The 22,837-nt window shown below is 42.1% G+C and overlaps 1 protein-coding gene across 1 annotated transcript in view; it reads left to right on the top strand.

The window, feature by feature from the left end:
* Window positions 1-563: 563 nt before the first annotated feature.
* The window catches only part of klf12b (Kruppel like factor 12b), a 54,245-nt gene continuing 31,971 nt past the window's right edge, over window positions 564-22,837 (top strand). The window contains exons 1-2 of the mRNA XM_015003917.2: window positions 564-981; window positions 20,366-20,448. Of these exons, the coding sequence (XP_014859403.2) occupies window positions 20,383-20,448 (66 nt within the window). The 5' untranslated portion in view covers window positions 564-981; window positions 20,366-20,382. The remainder of the gene's footprint in view (window positions 982-20,365; window positions 20,449-22,837) is intronic.

The following is a 22,837-nucleotide window of genomic DNA, read 5'->3' on the forward strand; positions in this document are numbered from 1 at the left end:
AAGGAAATATTTGTTTACATTGAAAATAGCCCTATATCTGTCAGGTTTGAGTTGACCCTTACAGTGGGAGTCTCTTTTCACCTGTTCAAAACTTTTGAACAGGTGAAAAGTTCATAAAGCACTGAATATGCAAACTTGCTTGAAATCAACTCTAGCTAAAAATGTAAACAAATGCAGATAACCATATGACAAACAGGTGTTTTTTTCCCCCCCTTAAAGATTCTTTATTGTTGTAAATAATCTTAATATGGTTGTTTTTTGGGCGGAGTGGTAGGAACAGGGAATTTTAAATGAATTTTAATGCAACATAACGGAACTTTTAAGGTGACAAACAAATTATTATGACATCAGATGATTGTATTTGATAAATATATTCATACATCAAAGTTATTGTTAATTCATTGTAGCACAGGCATTACAAATCATCTTCAGAAAGTTTAAGAAGAGCACCCAAACAGTTACGGTAATAACTTGAGTGTATTTGCTTCCCCTTCCTCTCCGTCCCCTTTAAACGGGGAGGTGCAGCGGCGCAGCCCGGGGCGCACTGAGGGAGTCCGGGCTGGCTGAGAACGGACACGTCGGAAACCTCCCCGGAGGGGCCCCATGTAATTCGATGCACGCTGTTAAAGCTTAGAGTATATTGTCTTCCCTTTTCGCTTATGAAGCCTCCACCCACCGGCCCACCCTACATTTAGCGGATCATGTGACTCGGGGTAAGTCATTTGCAAGTACAACAGTTCTCTGTGCGCTCCCATTCATTTCCTGAGAACTGCCCGAGCCGAGCAGCTGAGAGGCAGAAGGGAAGGGGAGGGAGCCGCTCTCACACACACTCACACATCTACACGCACACACACTAACACTCCGCACATTCACGCAGAGTGAGAGGAGAGAAGAGGAAAGGGAGAGGAGGAGACGAGACAGAGAGGACTGTGGAAAGGAAAACAGTCTCCTAGTCTCCACGGCTCTGCAGCTTTTGACAAGGTATGTGCGTTTTTCTCGTCCTCTGCTCACAGTGCCCGTCTCCGTCAACGTGTGTGTGTGTGTGTGTGTGTGTTGTTTCATTCGTCACGTTGTTGTGCTTTGTGGTTGTGAGCTCAGCGCACCTCGCTCAGCTGTCATTGCTCTGTCAAAACAGATGACATCTCAGATCACCTATGGCATTGTGTTTGGTGTCCGTCAGTGTTGGGGTCGGGGGAAACAAGAGACCCCCTCCCCCCCACACCGCCCGAGTGATGGTCACTGGGCATGAAACCTCCATTGTCAGTGTGTGTTCGTGGGCTGTCATGAGCAGAGGAAACAGAAAAGTGATTGCACTCGAGAGTGAACAAGAGCAGCATCCGGACTTCAGCTGCGCCGGGGCTAGTTGTGGTTTAGCTCTCCTGCTTGTCTTGAGTCCGGATCAGCTCAGCGGTGCTCCACTGTAGTACAGTAACACTGGCTCAGTGTCTCAATGGGAGCGCAAAAAAAAAGTTTACTGCTGTTGTTTGCATCTCTTAAAGTTGTTCATGCCTGAGTGTGCAATTTCTCTGGGTGTGCGAGAGACCCGGCTTGTTTGCCTGAACTCCAACCAACCCAAAATGTTAGCAACGGGTTAAACATTAGACGGCTCGGGTAGCAGAGGAAGGACGCTTGTGTGCGTGTGCGTGTGCGTGTGCGTGTATTAGTGTGTGTGGGGGAGTGTTGCAGGGGTGGTGTCTTGGATGTCATCGGCGGCGCTCTCACTTCCAGGGCAATAGTCATTGGTATTGATGGGTGGCTGTCACCACGGCAGAGAGCCACCGGGCAGGGGAGAGTGGCCGTGGGCTGGCCCTTAGCTGTTATTTTCAATTACAGGGGTCCAGGGCAGAGCTGACAGCAAAGGCATTTGTACATCCAGAGAGGGAGGAGGGAGAAGAGGAGGTGGAGGAGAGTGTGGGTTGTGTGTGTTTGTGTGAAGGGGGTGGGTGGGCAGAGGAGAGTGGGTGGGTAGGAGAGAGGAAGGTTGGAGGGGGCCGAGACTCTGGCCTCTGCTCCTGGGTTTGATGTGGAAACTAAGCTCTGACCTCTGTGACTTTACCCACGCGATGCGGAGAGGCCCCGACTTGTCTTTATCTGCGCGTCAGCTGTCGGGTGTTTGTGCTCCACTGTTCTTGCATTCATAGAAAGTCAATTTGTCAATGCACTGTGTGTGTGTGTGTGTGTGTGTGTGTGTGTTTTCAGTGGAGGCTAAAATCTTCCATCTGCCGGTGTCGAATACCCATAAATGTTCCCGGTCGATTCAAGAGTCTGAGTAAATTTTCCCCGTACGCTTAGTGAGAGATATATATCTGTTCTTCTATCTCCACAGCAGGGGAGCGTGTGTGTGTGTGTGTGTGTGTGTGTGTGTGTGTGTGTGTGTGTGCGCGCGGGAGTGGATCAGACCCCCCGTAGCTCTTGGATGTTCAGGGAGGGTGATTAGCGCCCATTTAAAGTCTCACTTGAACCCATTCACAAAGGGGCCGTCTTCTTGCGCATGAATAAACATGCTGATATCATCGCTAAGAAGTTAGAGAATTCATGCATTGCTCCAATATTTTGAACTGCTGATGGTCACATCAGCAAGAGTTTACTTCTGTTTGTTTGTTATGCCGTAGTGATAAAGATACATAGGAGAAATATTAAATTGTCAGCTGTCAACATCATTTATTACAAGTTGGTGCAACACTGACCATTTTTTCTTGTCAAAGGATTATCATAGTAAAGAATTGTCCCACCCAGCAAAACGCTAAGCCACAAGATTCTCATGGTATAATAACATTGCTGTATTGGTTTAACAGTATTTTGGTACTAACAAGAAATTGTTAGTACCAAAATTGGTCTTTTTCGAGAAAATCTGTCAGCCAGCTGACCAGCAGTGCACAGTGGCACGTGGTAGATGAATGCTGTCTTACTCCACACCTCTTGTAAGCTCCCATATTTTTTGTGTACTTTCCCTGATAATCTACAAAAAAAGGACTTCAAGCAGTAGGAAATGTTGGTGGTTGTGAAACTAACAATTTGATACCCGGAAACCAACTCATGCCTCGTCAACAAGGACCTCTGGTTTTGAGGTTTGACATGCCAATTTAAATTTTCTTTTTTATCAACTTTAATAACACACACATCCAATCTTAGCAAGTCTCCTCGACATAAACCTAGTTTTATTTGAGCGATAAAAAAAATAAATAAAAAAAACTCATAAAATTTAATAAATGCCCTGCAGAGTCCTTTTTGGATGTTTTAGTGTTGATTCCAACTCAACATGAAGTAGTTGCGACAAAGAATACGTGTGTGTCAGTGTGTGACTTTGTCAGGTGGAACAAGTGCGAGCTAGTATTATGAGACCAATGTATGAAGGTGAGGGTGTTAAGCTTGACACCCTGCATCTAAGTTTTAGACTCTTATTTTGAAATAAGACAGGAGATAGTTTCCATGAGTTATGATAAAAAGCTTTTGCTCGCAAACCTTTCATCAGTCTTCATCCACCACATGGACAAGATTCCATCACTTTTAAATTGTCTCTGGCCATGTTTTAAGTACCTATTCTTAAAAAAATTAACATTTACACATCAACAGTCAAGATACAAGTGATAAGCACAAATGCTAAAAATAGCTACAGTTGAGTCTTTTGTTTTTGCCGAAAACACTTTTGCACCAATTAGTGTTGTTGTTACTGTGACCTGGTAGTGCCTCTACGGTGCATTCACTGGTCACAAACAAATTCTGAACAGTGGGTCACTGATCTGGGCAGCTCAAGCTGAAAATCAGTCTCTGCATCTCTATGCATGACCACAGTAATAATTCAGCAGCAGACTAACAAATGCAACAAAAGTTAGTGTCGGTCTCTGCGCTTCCAACAGGCAATAAACTATGCTTCATCTGATCAACTCTAGATAAAAATCTTTGGTTAAATTCTTCCAAAAAAACAAAATCAAAGTTTGAGATTCATGAAGTCTTTTTTTTTATGTTTTCAAAAACATGAAAAGGAATGGACTTCCTTTTTGGTATTATTATCGCATTGTTTTAACTGCTAGCATTGAAGTATTGAGACAAAAACAACAATAAATCAACCACCAGTCGTAGCCAGTCAAGTAAAAATTGGCCGATTGAACGGTGTTTCAGACAAATCAAGCCTCCAATAGAGTTCTTCTGTTTACTCAAAGGATTCTTTCATTCTGAGGCGACAAAGCTGGACAGCTTTCAAGGCTGAGAACATCACTGGCACATCTGCTGTGGTAAAGACGAAAACTGTTTAGCTTATAATAATTGTTTCTCAGAAGGCTGAGCCATTAACTCAGCTATCAATTAGCAGTATTTGCACAGGCATAAGTTTCATCTGACTCTAGTGTGACAGCTGCAAGCAACAAAAACAGCCCAGAACTGTTTCAGATAAGTTGTATGTATTCAATAATGAGTTTATTTGAAAAGAAAATAATGTTAGGAACTGCAATTCACTAAACAGAAACTGCCTTTAAAAAAAAAAACCTCTCTGTGAAACTCTCATCTGTTACTTTCATTACATTATTCTTTAAGGATATCGGTTTCAATTTTTGCCCAGGGCATCTTTTCCTGAGTCAAACGGTTGACCACACCATTACTTGTTCCTGTCATTTTCATATCAGTAGATTCAATTAAACGTGTTCACCAAATTTCAATTAAAAATCTATGTGTTGGTGTGGGATTTGAAGCTTTACAAGATCACAATGCTACTGTAGCTGTTTGCAGAGGGCATCTGCGCGCTGCCATGAGAATTTATGTTTTTGGATCGACAGGGGTTTGCATAGATATGACAGATTAATGGTGGAATCCTTGATCAGCAAAACATTTGGAATAATTACAACCTAAACTGTTGATTTATAGGAAGAAGGTTAAACCAGATTCAAATTGGAATCATTCATACATAAACGGGGGTTTGTCTTAATTACAGCCAAATTGACGTGAACATGTAAAATATGAGGTTGTGTTCACGAGTGTAATTACTTTCAGTTTGACTTCCTTGATAGCAGGTCTGAGCATCCTTTCTGCTGTGTCTACGCAGCAACTGGTCCAAAGTTAGCAGTAACATTAATACACTCAATTAACTTGATAACTTGCTGTAAATGATGGTGCTTGAAAGAAGCGCTAGTTAATGAATTGTGTAAGTGCTCCCAAGAGTCATATACACATTTTATATCAAGGAAATATATTTTGAATATAAAACCATGAACAATTTTGTTGTGTGTTAATGTGTCAGGATATTTATAGTGTCTTTTAGAAACCCTGCCAACAGTTTACACATGTTTCATCTTTAAGGCACATGGCAACGTTTCCAGACTTTATATTATTCCCTAAACCCACGTTGCAATAGTTTTCACCTTACGGATATATGTGAACAAATACACTTATTTCAGTCAACAGCATGATGGCTCACACATGTTTATAGTTTTTTCCCACAGCCGCAACTAGCTAGCTGTCCAAGGACATATGATAGAGATCTGTACAGGTGTGTGTGTGTGTGTGTGTGTGTGTGTGCGCGCGCGCATGTGTGTGTGTGCCAGTTGTAAAAGCCAATCTAATAGATAGACTTTATCAGTCCATCAACTCTGCTCTGCCTTGGATGTTTAATTACTGGGTGAGATTCCTTCACTGAAGGCATCCTCTGTTTCTCGCAGTTCACAAAATGCAAGTTGAGCTCCTGCTGACTGAATCTTTCAAGGAAGATGCTGTGGTTTGTTCGTGCCAACAACATATAGGGGCCAATTCATATTCATGGGGATTGAATTCCCCGAATTACCCCCTAATCATCTGGGTTAACTACTGACATATTGAGTGACTGCTCATTGATCCAAGGGGGTCTTATGGGGCGTATCTGCATTGACTGCAGATAGAGTGCAGTGTACTACAGTACACGGCTGGATTCATGTCTAACTATAAGACAAGAGGAAAGAAGAACGTGGAGTGAAATAAAACGAGTGAGGGCTTATTGTTTATAGTTTAGGGACCCGTTTAGAAGAAGTATTAACAACACACACCATACAGAAATCATTCAAATATGACAGATGACAGATTTAGCACAAACATCAATAAAGCTTCATTACTGTTCATACAAAGTGTTGATAAAATCGTAAAATATTCAATAATCCTCCCAGCATCGGTTGAATCTGGCCTGATGCTGGGAGGCCAGGGTCTCCTGAATAAAACTATAACACAGATGGAGAGGATGTCTCTGCTTTATTCAGTTGCATATGAAATGGTAATCAATTTACCTGTGCTTATTTTACATTTCCACAGCGTACAGTAAGATTTAACATTGTTTGCGCCTTGCAAATTGGAAGTCCCTGAGCTGTTATTTCATCATGTCAGAAAAAGACAAAGTGTTCCCTCCCTCGGTGTTTTCTCTTGTGGATACAACCTTTGACCTGGGTCTCCAGTCCACGTTTGTTTACCAAATTGAGTTAAGGCTGTCCACAATGTTCTGGAGCATGTGTTTTTAGGGACTGCTAGATACAGAGACAAAGTGCAGAAGGTGTTGCGCAACAGCAAGTGATGTCAAATAGTAGAGAAAATGTGTAAAAAAAAATCTGTCTGTCTGTCTACCTATCTATAATCCCAAAACATTGATGCATTTATTCTTTTTGTTTTCATTACGACACCTTCTCCAGGGCTGCACTCTCAGGTCTTACAGGAAGTGACTCACTTTGCAGAGATCTTGCCCCTAGACTCTGATTTAAAGTTGCCTGACATGTTTTCATGGCTCAGATGGAAAGGTATGCCAACAGAAGGGCCGTCTATCGGCATTTCCTCCCTGTACACGGTGTGGAGTTTTATTTTGACCAAATATGGCTGGATAACAAACGGAAGGAGAAAAGACAGAAAGCCAAGGAAGAAGAAGAAGAAGAAGAAGATTGTGGAAGACCTGCGAACCTCAGTATTTCCAGTGTTGTGGATCGTTTTACTAAAACAGCTTCCCCTAACAGAACCTTTGGGGAGCTTCCTCTCTTTAGCCTCGGTGCAGATGGCTTTTGCAGACCTGCGTAAGGAGGAAGCGCAGTTTGCCTTTAGTTTTAGGTTACTGCAGGTCAGATGAAACGATGCACTAGAGATTTCCACTAGGTCTTTGACTTGTAGCAGCGGAGGCAAACGTAGGTGCAGACTATGAGCAACGTCGTCCATCTCGCACCTTTTTTCAACCTGGTATCAACGTGCTACAGCGCTGGCTTGAAAAGAGAGAGAGAGAGAGAGAGAGAGAGAGAAAAAATAATCGAACTGAAGGCGTGAGCGGATGAGTAATGGAGGTAAACGTAGCTGCTGGCTTTCGTGGAGTGGCTTTGGAGCCCTGGCACGGGTCAAACTGAAGGGAAAAACTTGCTGAGCGAAAATAACTGCATACACTCGGTGCAATAAGTGTCAGTGTGTTGGAATGTTTTGGTTGGTTCATTATTGTCCATTTCCATGTGCAGCATGTTGGAATGGATTTGGTTGTGTCAGCACAAACTAAGGTTAGATAGGATAGGATATGATGCTGCATCTAGAGGAGTCTGCGAGGCTGTTGAACTCTAAAACGCCCCTGAGCTTGCTGTGCGCCTTCACGTTCACCACTGTTTATATCACCAGAGATACCAAGTGAGAGAGAGAGAGAGAGAGAAAAAAGATAAAGGAAAGAGGGAAATAAAAGAGTTGATTTTTTTTTTCCTCTGTGAGTTGTTCACAAGAGATGCCATAGATGAGTCAGGGTATTGGTGTCTGCTCACGCCTGCATTGTACAGTTAATGTAGAACATCTAGGTCGATCTTTGAGAGTGCTTTTGGATGCACATGTGCTGTGATGCATGCAGACGACCAGGTATTGTGAGTTCTATATAAGCGTGGAACGTATGTTCGGGGGGGTGGGGGGTGGGGGGATCGCAGTCAGCTGTGGACGGTGGAGCGCAAGAAAGCACACATACAGGATCAGAGCCTGAGGGGAATAAAAGACTAAAACCTGCTCTAAGAATCCTCTAGTAGGGCAACAGACATGCCCTACTAGGGAGGTGGGGGTGACGGGGGGTGGTCTGCAGGGAGGGTACTAAAGATGCAGCTGTGTTTGCATCATAAAATGCTCTGTCAATATTTAATACTGCTTTGGTTTTGGTGTTTTTCCAACTTGGGTTTATGTTGTTTTTTTTTTTTAAATCAGTATTAGTACATTATATAGAGTTCTACCTACGATGTTGCTGTATAAGTTCGAGACTATTAAGTACTGCACTGCAGTCACCTCGGTTGGGGACCTGTGAACTGAGGGTAAATAAAAGACTCGTACTGAGTCACTGAGTGCATTTCTTATTGATCCACTGCAACTAACCTTTTTCTCCCTGTCTCTTGTGCACAGCTTACCTCAATAGTCTGAAAACATCATTATAAAGATGAAAGAGGAATAGAGTATCTTTCTGAAAAATGGCGCAACCAGGTTCTCTACATATATCATTACTTTTACATGGCTTTAATAGGAGTTTATCCGTGCATCCATTTTATAAGATCGGACAATATTTCTGCATTACTTTTTATGGAAAAAAGTAATGCACATAGGTTGAAGCAGTATTTTAAAACCTGAGTAGCTAAAAGTAATCTACTTCAGGTTTGATCTGTCTAAGTGGCGACTAAACAATCCTTCAGTCTAGCACTGATAGGAAGCTTTGAGGCAGATGTCTTCAGCATTGGTAGTAGCTAGCAATTAGCAAGTCACTGTGTCAATGGGGCAGCAAGTCAAATGGGAATATTTTTAGCTTTACAACCAGTCAGAAACTTGTGAACTTTCTCTGATTAGTGAAAACACCACACCGTGGCACAGTCACGTCATGGTAACAAGACTTAAAGTGAGCTAGTTGAAGTTTCAGTAAGGTGTCAAAGTTTAATTCAGAGTAAACACAAAAGGTGTAAGGAGCTATTTGAAAGGACAATATTTTCCACATGTTGACGCATGTTTACTTGTCATTCAGGCTCAATTAGAGCCAGAGAGAGAGAGAGCAAGACTTTATTTTTTGTAGTCGATAACAGGAATGCTTAACGTAGTCCGTCATAGTTCCTCTTTTATGGTTTTTGAGTTTTCAACCTCTGGCATGTCATTGAACATGCTAGAGTTGTTATTGTAAACCTCGCCATGCTAATTGTACTAATAAATGGTAGCAATTATAACACTTATTGCAGGTAGCATGGCTGTCACACATACACGACATACAACCTCTTCATAGCACAAAAAGGCATAAAAAATATATATATGAAAACCTTACCAAAACTGAGATTGAAAGTTTAGAAATGATACAACTGTACTTATAAATCTTTCCTTTCGAGGCAAGAAGTCTTTAGCTTCTTTAGCCGTAAGCACAACCAGGCAACTCTAGAACTTCCTCCTTTGCTAGTTAGAAATAAGAGTCTCAGATACAGAAACAAGAAGTCAAGCTTAAGGAACACCTGGAGTTTATAACAAAAACTTACAAACACTTCAAGAGACATATGCTGAGAGCAAGGTGATAAAGAGAGACTTTGATTTTACAACTATTGACATTTTATTATTGTAAGATCTGGTGGCAAAAGATCCAGATTTTAGGACTTGGTGTATATGTCCCTGCGTCCTCTTCCTTTTTTTAGGAGTGAGGTTTTTGTGTCAGAGGCTTTTTTAGACACACAGCCTCTAACTGTACAGCATTTACTGAGATGAGGTCAGTGTGCGTGTGTGTGTGTGTGTGTGTGTGTGTGTGTGTGCGTGTGTGTGTGTGTGCGTGTGTTGTGTTTCTTAGAGGTGACCAGACTATGCAAGAGGCCCTTTCACTAAATTGTCTCTCTATGAAGTGTTTAGCTGCATCCTATTGTGCTTTTTTTTCCAACTGTAACCATGCTAAACATTTAACTCATTCTTTCTCGTGCTTACATCAAAATTGTAGCCAATTGACCGTAGACCATCTGGAACGGTGTCGCAAATTGCTTTGACTCGGAAGCCGGGGCTCGCTCGAGTAAAGCCACCTCACTTTAGAGCTGTCACAGTCACAGCTTGTTTAGCTGCTTCTCTGCTGCATTTGAGGCACATGATGCAAGAGGATGTCAGACTCTTCTGTTTACCTCTCTCTGGAGCACTGTGGAGGAGTGTACGTGCGTGTGCGTTTGCGCGCGGTTCGAGTGTGTGCGCGGTAGGTGTGTGTGGGTGGCTGTTTGTGTTGAATGGGCATCCATATTCTTCTTTCATGGGCAGCACTGCAATACAGAGGGGGGATGTTAGTGTGAATGCGTGAGTCTGTCTCCGAATCTTAGATAAATATGGTTCATCGTGGGTGCAGGAAGAGGTCACAAGGTTTGCAAGCGAGTGCGTGCGTGTGTCTGCGTTTGTGTGCGTGTGCATGTTTGTGCCAGATTGTAGAACGGAGCAGCAGCTCAGGAAGTCAGCTTTGTAAGAAGTGCGTTTGACACACAGACGGAGACAGACAAACCAGACAGTGACCGACTCTTCTTTTCGCTTTGAGTGTTTCCTCTCAGAATAAACAGCTTCTTCATTTCCCACAGTTTCACAAGAGGCAGAAGATTGTAATGGTGGAGGTGGGGACCTTTCACAATGTCAGAAAGACGGGGAAGAGAAGAACCCATTTTTCAAGTGGAAAGGAAAAAAAAATAAAACCACACCACAAAAGTTTTTTTTTCTTTTCTTTTGTTCTTGTCGTCTGAAAAACTGTCTCAGGTAATGCGTTGTACACATTACTCGGCGACAGGTTCCTTAATATCGTTCTCTCTGTGTGTGTTTGACTGTGCATTTGTGTTACGAGGATGAAGGCAGTGGACTTGAGCTGCATCCGGCGACCTCATCCCCCTCATCCTGACAGGATTACTGACACAGGATCCCCCTGCCCCCGGCAGAAATAGAACAGGCCCAAGGGCAATCCACCAGAATATGGGAACTTCCGTGGGCCTTACTGTTGTTTAAGTGTGTCTTTTGTGTGTGTGTGTGTGTGTGTGTGTGTGTGTTTTGTGTGTTATCTGTGTATTTACATGAGTATCAGCTCTATAAATGGAACTGCTTTGTTCTCAGATTCTCAGAGCTCTGTGGCTCAAATCTCGTCTATCCTTTTCAAACACAATCCATCACTTTGTTATAAGATTTTTTTGCAATAGCTTTTTCTTTTTTTATTGAAAGTTACCCCCATTGCGTCGTTCTGAAGAGATAAGTAAACGACGGCACTCCATCTTATTCCTCATGTTACACCAGTTCTGTGTTGGACGAGATGCTCTATTTGACTGAAGGAAGAGCTTTACGGCTCTATGTTGAAGACGTGTGAAGCATCACATGTTTGGTTACACATCTGGTAGTCTGTCTTTAGAAAATGTTTTTAAAAAATCCAGGTATTTTCTAGAAAATCAAGTTCAAAGAAATTAGTTTGTCTCGGTGTCAATAAAACTGTAACAGTTTTTGGTGTAAGCCAGTATTCAAGTCAGAGCGGGTTAAGATAAGACCTGTTTAGTTGGTGGCCTGTCTTTTGATAAAGAAAACTAGCCCTGATAAAATCGTTTCCAGCCATTTAAAGTCCTGCTGCTGTTGGCTTTTGCCACGCTTGCTGTAGTATCACCACTTCTCTGCCGGTATAAGATGATGATTAGTTTAGTTGAGCTTCGAGGCCTACAAGACGGATTTTGTCACGATTATAACTTTTCCTCAGTGAAACTTTGCAGAAAAAGCTAAAGTTTGACCACGTCTGTGAAAGTAGTCAGAGGTTTTCTCAAGGATGAACTTTATCGAAATTGAAGTTGATGCGTACTCTGACAGAGGGATCGATAAAATCAATACTCATTTTTTTTCCCACCATTCTGCCTTCAGCCATCCACACCCTGAGCTCATCTTTGGATCTGTCTCGGTCTATTTTGTGCTATGTCTCTGCTTTAACAAATGCTTAGTCTTTTCATACCCTTGGGATTTTCTGACATGCATTTAGTCGATGCAACGCTTGACCCAACAACGTCCTGGATTGGCCATAGAGGGCATGACCTGCTGGAAGGATCTGTGTTGTTGCATTTTTTTTACTTTCTTGACCATGCAGTAGTACTGCAGTGTGGAATATATTTTTGTATATAAACTGGATGTTTGTCTCGTAAAGCGACTTATACTTTTTCCTGCTCTATGCTGAAGAGTACCGTAAGGAGCTATCCGGGGTCATTTGCTTAATATACATGCTGCTTGTAGCTTTAAATCATCATTATTTCAGAAGGAGTAATGGGTGGTGCACCTTTTCCAGGCCACCACTGCTGATGTTTTTCTTGACCAGAAATGTTTCCAAACAGCTGAAGTTGAATAGGCAGCAACAGGTGCTGAAACGTGGAAAGTTAGACCTCAGAGAAACCTAGAAATCAGTGCCATCGAGGCATAGCAAAAAAAATGAGAGCAGACATAATAACCCATAGTTTTTTTTTTACACCTTACTTAAAATTATTCCAGTGCTTATGCAAAATGTTCAGTCTGTTTAAATAGCAGATTGCGGCAGTCGTCAAGAAAAGTTTCATCTGCTTACCTAACTACAGTTTTTACAACGCCCCAAACTTTTTTTTTTTATCCAAATTGTCCACAGATTAGGCTTTGTAGGATTAAATTACCCAACACATGATGAGTGTGTTCTCTCTATTAATAGCTGTGTTCATGCAGAAAGTTTGTCCTCTCTGGACTGCAGCTATTCTCTGAGGAAATGTCTAGAGTGTTTTGAGGTAAAAGCATCAGCTGAGTGCATTTTTTAAGGGGGTTTTATCCCTAAAGGGAAGTCTTCTCTCCCTCCTGTTTTTTTTAACAGTGCAGTGCACATAAGCTGCAATTTGATTCCATTGGGCTTGTCATCTGATAGAGAAGTCTTCGCTTTTATAAGTGGAGGGATTCTGCTCTCTCGAGTCCTGTTCAGAAGTCTCCCAGATGCATCTGAAAGACTTTATCTTGTTGCTCTTGCCAAGGAAAATGCAGCTTATGAAATGGAAATTATGAGACCATTCTGAGAGTGCCAGGAATTATACAAAAAAAAAAGAAAAAAAAATTATGTCACTGTCAGTACATCTTGACTGCGGGAAAACACACTTATTGTCAGAGAGGTGAGAGTCACAAACATCATCAGCGGTGTTTACCTGGTATTGTCTGTCTTTGGCTGGAAAGCCATAAAAGGGGAACTCCGCCAGTTTCACATAAAGGTCACGTATCTCATTATGGGGAGAACTACTGTACTCAGCGTGTGAAAACAAATGCCGAGAACACTTTCTGTACCCCTGGAGAAAAGTTTACATGTCACATTATGATCTGTCGTGACGATCCCTGACTGCTGGAGACATATTTCATACAAGTCGCTGTCAAATTGCTTTGATGCGAATGTGAAATATAAAACACTGATCTGCCACGGTGTGGAAGTGCAAAGAAACCTATTAGTTGTGTCACAGGAAATATCTGCTCTTACATAATTGGGGTTCAATGCGAAAGGTTAAAACAAAGCAAGGTTCTTCAGTCTCTTCTTGCTGCTTCTGACGGGTCTCAGAGAAAGAACATTAAAGTCAGACATATTTTAAACTTGATATAATACCCCTTGTAGTGCCTTTAAAAAGTAATTACACACCTTAACCTGTTTCAGTATGTCATATTACAACCACAAATGTCAATGTAACCAAAAGGATACACAATTTTCAGAAATGTTCTGCAAATAAAAATCTGTAAATGTATTGTGCTTTTGTTTTCAGCCCTTTTATTTAGTTTATTGTGCAACCACAGGGAATGAGAACCTCCACCCCAATCTCAAGTGTTTGCCTCTAACTGTGTTTCTGCCACAATGATCCTGTATTAATTATCCATCCCCTCGGTTCCCTCTCAGCTGAATAGAAGCAGCTGAGGCACCTAATGCCCGATAATCTGTACTTTTCTTTTCAGCCACACTTCCAAAATGCAAATGTTACTGATTGATCAAAAGGCCCACCCTGAGGTGTTTAAATTAGTTGATGACTTTGCCTGCACAACTTTATTCCTGACCTGTCTGCTGCGTGCCTTTGTCTTCATGAAGGTGCTTGTTCACTGATGTTCTGTAGCAAAACCTCTGAAGCCTTCAGAAAACAGCTGGAGATTAAATTACACAGAGATGCAATCTCTCTTTGAGGTTTGGTCACTTCTAAAGCCACATAGCTTCACTGCTTTTTATTTAGGGGGGGTGAATGCAGTTACCCACCACAGTATTTCAGATTTTTATTTTGTAAGAAATAATTTGTCATTTTCTTTCCATCTAACTATTAGGCACTACTTTGAGTTGGTTTATTACAAAAAGCATTTTTACAGGCATTTTTCTGGTTACTGTGTAATAAAATAAGGAAACGTTAAAGTCCCATGAATATTTTTGCCTCGGACTAGTCGGACTTTTATACCTAAATTTTTTTGTACACAAGTGAAACCGATTGTTAAACCGTGCAACAATTGTTACCTTTTTTGGTGACGAAACTAGGATTTAAAGAGATTTCTAAAACCTAAAGCTCAACAAGAGACTAACTAAAGCAAAAACTGAACATCAGCAAAACATCCAAAAATGGCATTGGGCAACATAAAACTTATGCAAGACAAAAAGAGAAACAGGAGCTATAGAAATGAGGAGATAAAAACGTACAGGTGACAGTCTGAAGTCAGAAAACAAGTCAAGAGAAACAAACTAGAACCTTTCAGACCCTGACAGTTTGTAGCAGAACGAATGTTTTATTTATGTGATGTAAGAAAGCCTTTGGCTTTGCAATACGGGGAAGAGCAGGTTCAGAACTCAAGTATGCTGAACCTTTGACCAAACCAAGTACCATTTTTTGCCTCAGTGAAGTTATTTTTTAAGCTCTAACTCTGCAGGGAACTCCATGGCAGGGTGAGATACGTGGGGCGGAGGGTAAACATGAACCGTGATCAGATTGAAAAGCAGATGTTTTCGTTGCTCTGTTGCTTTGGAGACAAAAATCCGTTTAATTGCGTTTATTAAAAATGTGTTTCACGGTATTGTCAAAAGTGCCATTCACTATGGTCTTCACTTTCCTTTGTGACGGGAGCGTGATTGTGAATGTACTCAGCTTTTTCTAAAAGTTCATGTGCTCAGCAACTGAAAAGAGAAGAAGTAGAGTAGTGTGCGGGTGAGCTAGCGGTTGTAGGCCAGTTATCAGGCCAATGTGTCACACCGGGGTGTCCAGGGGCTCAGAAGAGGGAAGTGAGCTGCTGCAAAGAGGCCAGCGACAGACAGTTCAAGCACAACACAGGAAATGCTCATCTCATATCACCCAACAACCCTCTGGTTTTTGTGCGATAGCATTAATAGCTCTGCATAATGGTTTCTTATTATTTTTTTTTCCCGACGAAGTAGTTTTTATTTGCAGCTTTTTCTCTTTCTTTTTCTCTTTTTGTTAGGGGACCAGAAAGGGGTTGAGGGGTTGGGGGGGGGTCTGTTGACATTCTTGCACTGTATGCTTTGCGCTCGACCAGGCCTTGGCTCGGCTCCATATCCCCTCTCTACCCACTCTCACTTCTTTGACTCCTACCCCCTCCTCCTGCTGAACCAGCCCCCTCCAAGCCCTTTCAACTCTCCTTGATTGCTCCCCCCCCACCCCCGTACACCACTTTTGCCAGCAACTCTTCAACACGGCCCCCGCCCTCGCTCGCTCCTTTTCCTATCACCTTCCCTAATCCGTACTCATGTATCGCCCTGAACTCGCTGCGGCCCACCCTTTCCCATCCCCTCTTCCGCCCCAGCTTGTGGCAGCAGGTCCAGCCTCTGTGACACAGATGCAAGCGGTTGCTGTGGGCACTCAACACGGGAACAAAGCATTGGCGGGGGCCCTTCTGTTGCGCCGGGTTTGTGCCGTTTCTGTGCATAAGTACATTCACATGAGAGCTAGAGATAAGAGGGGAAGCAGAGACGGTAGAGTGCAGCCGGTTACTAAAGTCTGGTTTCAAGAGGTTGTTTAAGTTGTACTTTTATTTTGGCAAAAGTGTGTTTCATTTCTCTAACATGGAAACATCCTAAAGCAGGATCACGCTTGCATGAACGAACAGCGATGTTCACCACCCGCTACACAAGCTCTTTTCATCTGGGTAGTTGCTTATATAAACTCATTTCTGTGTAATTCAGGTATAAACTAGCTTTCTTGTTCTGACAGTGGAAGTGAACAAATCACTAAGCAGCCAAAAGTCATACTTGATGATAATAAAGCCAACACGTGTGCACACTTGTTTTCATCCTGTTTTAGTGTCAGCTATATTGTTAGAGTCAGAGATATGCAGCCCTGCATATCAGGTGATGATAACCCACTGGCTCATCCACTGCCTGTTTAAATCAACAGAAGAAGACAAAACATATCAGTAGCTCATGTTGGATCACAGGTCTGCACTGCACATACAACCACAAACCTTCCATTACGGATCCAGTCCACATAGATCTCTAGAGACCATGGGATGGGTGCCCTTTCATTTCATGCACCTGAGAGAGCAGAATCAAAGGTTTGTGGATAAAACTCACAGAATTCACCAGAACTGCATGCACAAGATAAGCATGAGGGTTTCCCCAAATCTGACTGAATAGAAGCAGACATGTTGTTCTTCCTCCTGTGCTATGATTGTTCCTGTCTGAATTACATTTTGCTGATTGATGTACTTACATCAGACGGACACTGGTGTATCATCTAGCCACCATAGACTGTCCAAATGCACTTTTTAGCATACTGAACCTTACAGGTTGTTATGGTTAAGGGGTTGGTACCACATGAGGTAGATCAGGTGCATATTACAGGTGGGCAGACAACAATTCCCAATTGTATGTCAGGAGCTTTTTGCTGACCTTGAGGCGTACAGAACATGCATATCGTGGAACAAAGTGGTGATCGTTAAGAGGCTGGGGATCTCTCACCAGAAATTTATCAGTGGCTTCCTTAAAACAAGCCTCATTGTTAATGTTTTCTTATGGTACTGGTGATTTGCATCATGGCAAATCACCATTATATTTTGTCGATTTATTTTAATGTGGTTCCCGTTAATTCTTGGTGGACCAAACTTACAGAAAACTTGTAATCCTGCCTTATACCAGGCGCTTTGCTTAACATTATTTAGTGGTGTTTCACCTGCCGTCTGTCTCCTACACAGACATTTCTGTGGGTGGTGTAGCAGGTAGAGGAGGTCACGTGACACAGATAGTCAGAGAGCAGCAGCAGCATCCAACACAGTCTCTGTTGTACTATCGACACTGGTGTAAAGGGCAAAATCACCTGGATTGTGAAAAAAAAAACAAACACCAGATTTTAAGATTTAAAAATAATGCTCACGGCCTTCAAAGTTGTGCACATAAAAATGACACAATCATTACTTCTACTGGTGACTTCCAACACCATTGACCTAAAAATGCCTCGATCGTTCCAGCCTGATTCGAGGCATCAGCCTGCGATGTCACTAACCTTAGCAGAAAGACTTAAGAAACCTCCTTGCATGGAGCAATTTTGCAGCTGACATCGCCACTGAGCCTCACCTGCTACCTTTAACTTCATTTTTTTCCCCTCTTAACTATATTTGAGGGGAGAGCAAGGTTTGCTGGAGGGAGAAATGAGATGCCTCAACACTTCACTGCCCTTCTCTCGCCATCAACTCCCCCCCTACACAACACACACACACACCTGGGATGGCCATTTCATTTTGGAGTGGAGCAAATGGAAAGGTGATCTTAATCTATCCTGTTTCCTGCTACCTCCCTGCCCCCCCCTGGCCCCCAACATCTCTATCTCCCCACACACAGCGCCTCACGTCGCTGATGGACAACTCACTGGCGGTTGCCTGAGCCTGCCACTAGCACACGCAAAAAAATGTGATGCATAACACTGGACATGCACTGGTTTGTCGTCCTGTAGAAATTGTATCCGTTTCAGCCTTTTTTCCTATTTCAGTCTGTGTGATTTGGGATTCTCTGCAGGCAGAAATGATTCTTTTACAAGAGCAAAAGCTGTTGATTTCAAGATATTCTGGCCTCCTCTGTTACCTCGTTACGCAGTGTTGGGTTTCTCTTTACTGCTGTTAGCTCTTTGCAGTCACAAGCAGAGCTATGCAACTGCCATTGATTTCCTATGAATGGCCCTCTGCAGGCCAGTTCATTAGGAAGGTGCTTCAACGCCACTGGATTAACTGGACTTTCAGGCGCTAATGGAAACCATGTTGCTTTCAGGAAATGAACATTGGTGATTTGACTAAATAGGTTGAACATACAGCGCTAACATAAAAGCAAAAACTTTTTTTCTGCTACTGAAAATAAGTTTTGTGAAGTTTCCCTTTTAGAAAAAAACAAAACAAATACATGTTCTTCTGATGCCGTGAAAAACACTTTTAATCGGAGAAAAACAAATCCCACTTTCCGCCTGCCTGAACACACTCCCCCTTTTTATTTTCTCCTCAACACATGGCTTAAGGCTGGACTCAGGCTGCTGCTCCACCCGCCAACTGTTACCATGGCAACGCTATCTGGGCCTACCAAGACCTGAAGCCGAAGGACATCCTGGACAACAACACAATAGCGGCACAGCCAGGGTACCTGAGGGAGTTAGATGTGAGAGGCCAGCCCTGGTGGGGGTTTGAAGGGGCGGAGGGGGTGGGAGTGCGCTGCGGATTGAGGGAGTAAATCCGCCCTCTTTCTCTACCTCCCCTCACGCACAAACGGTCAGGATTAGCCTCCAGCTTGAAAATCTGAGAAGAAAAGGAACAATCTGTGGCTCTTGATTTTTTTTTTTTTTTTTTTTTGCTGCAACAGTTCTTTGGGATGTCTTGGATGGCAAGAAATTACTTAAAAAATGTAAAAGACTGCCAGAAGTTTCACAAATGTGAGATGTTCAGTAATAACAGGTGCTGTCCGGTGTACGTCAGCAGATGAAGAAGATGCTTTAATTCTGCGGGGACTGGGAAGATGGTCAAAGGAAGATAGATGGAGCCAAGTCTGTCGCAATAAGCAACGCGTCAATTCGCTGCATGATAAATGAAAGTGAACTCAATAATTTCCATTTGCGTGATTGTTTGTTGTTCTTGTGTCTCTTTCTATCCAAGGCTGGATGACAAAGGGCTTCAGTCCGGTGCATTGATCTCAACTAGCCCCTTTTTCGAAAGGCAATTTTGTTTACTTCAGTGTCCATTTTTATTTATTATTTCTTGTGTTTTGTTTATTTATTTTGGATGTTTAAAATGTCCTCCTGTTTTAATGTTAAATTGTTTGTTAGAAATTTGTTTTAATTTAGTTTTTGACAGAATGTACTTGTATTTTTATGCCACTACCATTATATTACTTGAAAATGGGTCTCCAAACAACAGTATTATTGTTTATTGCAATAACTTATGAGAAAATTTATCATGCAGCAAAAATTATCGTGACAGGCCTAGATGGAGCTAAGTCCCAACCCCCTTAGACACAATTAATCAGTGTTCAGTCTGAGACACAGTAGAGTGGAGAGTTAGGGTCTGAGAATGCTTGAAAGCATTTATCACTTTCCCTCCACTTCACCGTTCTGCAGTCATTTGTGTTGGACTTCTACTTGACATCTCGAGAAAACGCCAGAAGTTTAACGCACGAAAATCTCCGATGCAACGCGCCACATCCAAACAGCTTAAACACTCCATCACTAGCTTTACACTTGTGATCAAAATGATCTCGTTTGCTGCCTATTCCAAAGGCCGAGCCGAGACGCAAACTCTTGTCTGGTGGTGCCAGCAGCGGAGAGTAATAGAGATGTTTAGAGTCTATTTGTCTTGCTTGCATTCCTCCATGTAGCGCTGCTAAAATAATAAGAGGGAGGGTTACCTCAGGTCGGCTCCAACTGAGGCGATACAGCGCACGCATTGTTGTCATTGGCTCCATCTGAGTATCCCTCTTAAAGCCGCAGCGTGGAACTGAGGAGGCGGTTTGGGCCGCCTGCTTTAAATAACGTGACTAGGCAGAAGGGATGAAGTGATGTGCAAATATTATGGTTGTGTGTATTATGCTTATGAGTTTTACCAAAAGTTTTCATTGTATGTAGCCGTTGTTTTCTTTATCTTAGTGGACTCTGCTTCTGTAGTTTTTTTTTTTTAGATGATGTCAGGGCATGAGTTTGTATTCCAAAAATGTCTGGAGAGGTTTGTAATCAGTGTTATTGCATAAGCCTCACACCAGCAAACAAGGACATAAGGAAAGCCACGCTGCGTACGTTCCGGCTTTCCACAATTTGTGCTCATCTTTGGTGTAATGACTTTCAACCCAAAGTCATTCCTATTTAAAAACGCGCCCGTTCGCCATTGGGTGCAGGCACTACATTGTAGATGTCCATGTGTGAATAACTGAGTGTGGGACCTGCTTAGTCACGCCAAAACACCCGTCTTACACCTCCTCTGTGTTCCTTCGCAGGCAGCCTAAGAAACAGGATGTTAATGCTTGACGGAATGCCTGCAGTCCGAGTCAAAGCCGAGCCCCTGGAATCGGAACAAGGGGTAAGAGAGCAGTTATTTTCCAGACAATTCCTCTTTTTCTTTTTTTTTCTTCTTCTTGTTCTTCTTCTTCTTCTCTGCTTTCCTTTTCTTCTCTTCCTCCTCCTGGCAATGGGCTGATAATCACTCCCAGGCCTGAGCTAGTGAGTTTGGGGGCTACGAGGAGTGGTTGGGGAGCATGGTGGTAGGCAGAGGGAAGAGAGACAAACCATGGGGAGAGGAGGAGAGCCACAGCTGGAGCAGGAATGCAGTGGGGTCTTTTTGGGAGGTGACTGGGGCCAACAGAGTCCATGCAAGCAGGCAGGGGGGTGGGGGGGATTTGGGTGGGGGATCATTGCACAGATGTAGTCACTGCTCTGGGGAGGAGGGTTAGCATGGGAAACTCCAAATCTTATCTGGCTTTGTTTGTTCCTGCATCTTTACGTCGTTCAGTTTCCCTTCATTCCTCTTTTGCCAGGCTCTCTTACAAACACATGAATAATATTTGTTTCTCACATGGAATTGCACACAAACCTTACAAGTTCTACCTTTTTCTTTTTAAAGGTATATTTAGATATTTATTTGCTGTTGGACTTGGGCGTATATTACTTAAAGAAATCTATCTCTCTGTCTGCATTATTACCTAATGCAAATTTGTCCCACAGAGACAGTTTCACTACAAGCCTTCCAAGTGATGACGGTGATGAAGTTTGTGAATGTTCTACACCTTCTCTATAATCCTTAAATGTCAAACTTTAGAATTTTAAAGCACGATCTATGCATAGATAGTAAAATAAGTCAGTAATGTAAAACCGACGGCCTGAAAAAGAGGCTTTTTCCATTTGGCATGTAGTATGACTCCCTTATGCACAATTTACTCCACCTAAATGTTTCCTGTAACTGTTGATCAGTCCTGGGTATCAGCTTGAAAGAATTTGAGCTCATTCATCCATGCAGACCCCCTTCCAGTCATAACACGAATTGCTCACATCAGCTTACTCCCCAGCATTTCTGTGGGACTAAGTTCGGGTAAGCTAACCGGTAATTTCAAAACATTAATGGTATTTCTTGCCTCTTGGGTTGGTGACTTTTGTGTGTTTGGGTCAACGGCTGCATTTCCTTTGACCGTAAAATTGTGCAAGTTGGAATTACAAAAATACATGATTAATGGAAATAAGGCAATTTTTGAAAATACCCAACAATTTTCAGTAAGTTTTTGCATTAGGATGAGGTGTTTTTCAAATTGTATCAAAATTAGGGTATTTCACAAAACTGCAATTTCAACACTTTTTTTGTATCAAATGAGTCATGTGATTAACAACCGGATATTACTACTAGCGGAAAAAACAAAGAAGGCAACAGGAAGTAGGAAAATGATAGAGCGGCATGCTTTTTACTGACATATTGTGTGAACAATGTGATTTTAATGGGCACACAGCAACGACTTTAGCGGAATATCAACAAAGTTTTGCACACATTTGCAATGGAAACAGATATTGTCTTGCTGTTTTACAAACTTCTTAACTAGATTCAGATACTGGCACAGTTTTGTTCTACCAAAACCTCCTGGAGAAAATGCAGCAAATCAAACGCCAACCACAATACCAGCCATGTCCTCTTTGCAAAACTAACATGTCTTAAACAATAAAAGTTTTATTAGGTACTCATCTGTCCAGAAAATTCTTCCAGCATTGCCTGGGAGTCCTTGTCTGATTTTCCAACAACTGCAAATGGACAACAATGATGTTTTCTAGAAAACTTTGTTTCCTTCTGCCCTACCATGGATATATATGAAAGATAATTGAGGATTTTTAAAATGAATTTATGTTATGTAAGCTACAACCTACCCATTGTCGACAGCTCTCTTTTCGTATCTTTGTTTTTTTTAGATCCAGACTGCTTGGATCTGGAAGCTGACCCTAATAGCTGGTCTGAGACCAAAACAGACTCCCTGAACCTTTTAATTGAGATCAGGTTTAGATCGGGTGGTTATTAATAAAAAAGCATTACAATTATTTAAACAGGAAATTAAGGTAGGCGGAATTACACCACTAGTAATCTTCTAATGAACATTCACTGGGGAAAGAAAATGTAAAGCATATCCGGTTAAAGTAGATGTCTGATTTAGGGGTATAGATGTAAAAGACTTAAACGATATAGTATTTTAAGTAATTTTAATAAAACTTTCTAAGTTCTCTTTTCAGTGTCTGTTTCCGACAGGAAGATCATTGGTGTCGCACCACTTCCTATCTTTAGTTCCTGTGCACTGGTTTAAGACATCTAATAAGTTACCTACTGGGGAAATGGTAACTCCTTAAAATGTTTCAACCAAAAATATTCTGAGCTTCCACTTTAAGCGTTCCTGCCTTGTTGGTCCTAACATTAATGTTAGCTGCTAGTGATGCTAAGACTT

Source organism: Poecilia mexicana, unplaced genomic scaffold, assembly GCF_051168715.1.
Source record: "Poecilia mexicana isolate PSO_F unplaced genomic scaffold, ASM5116871v1 scaffold_2, whole genome shotgun sequence".
NCBI classification, from domain to species: Eukaryota; Metazoa; Chordata; class Actinopteri; order Cyprinodontiformes; family Poeciliidae; genus Poecilia; species Poecilia mexicana.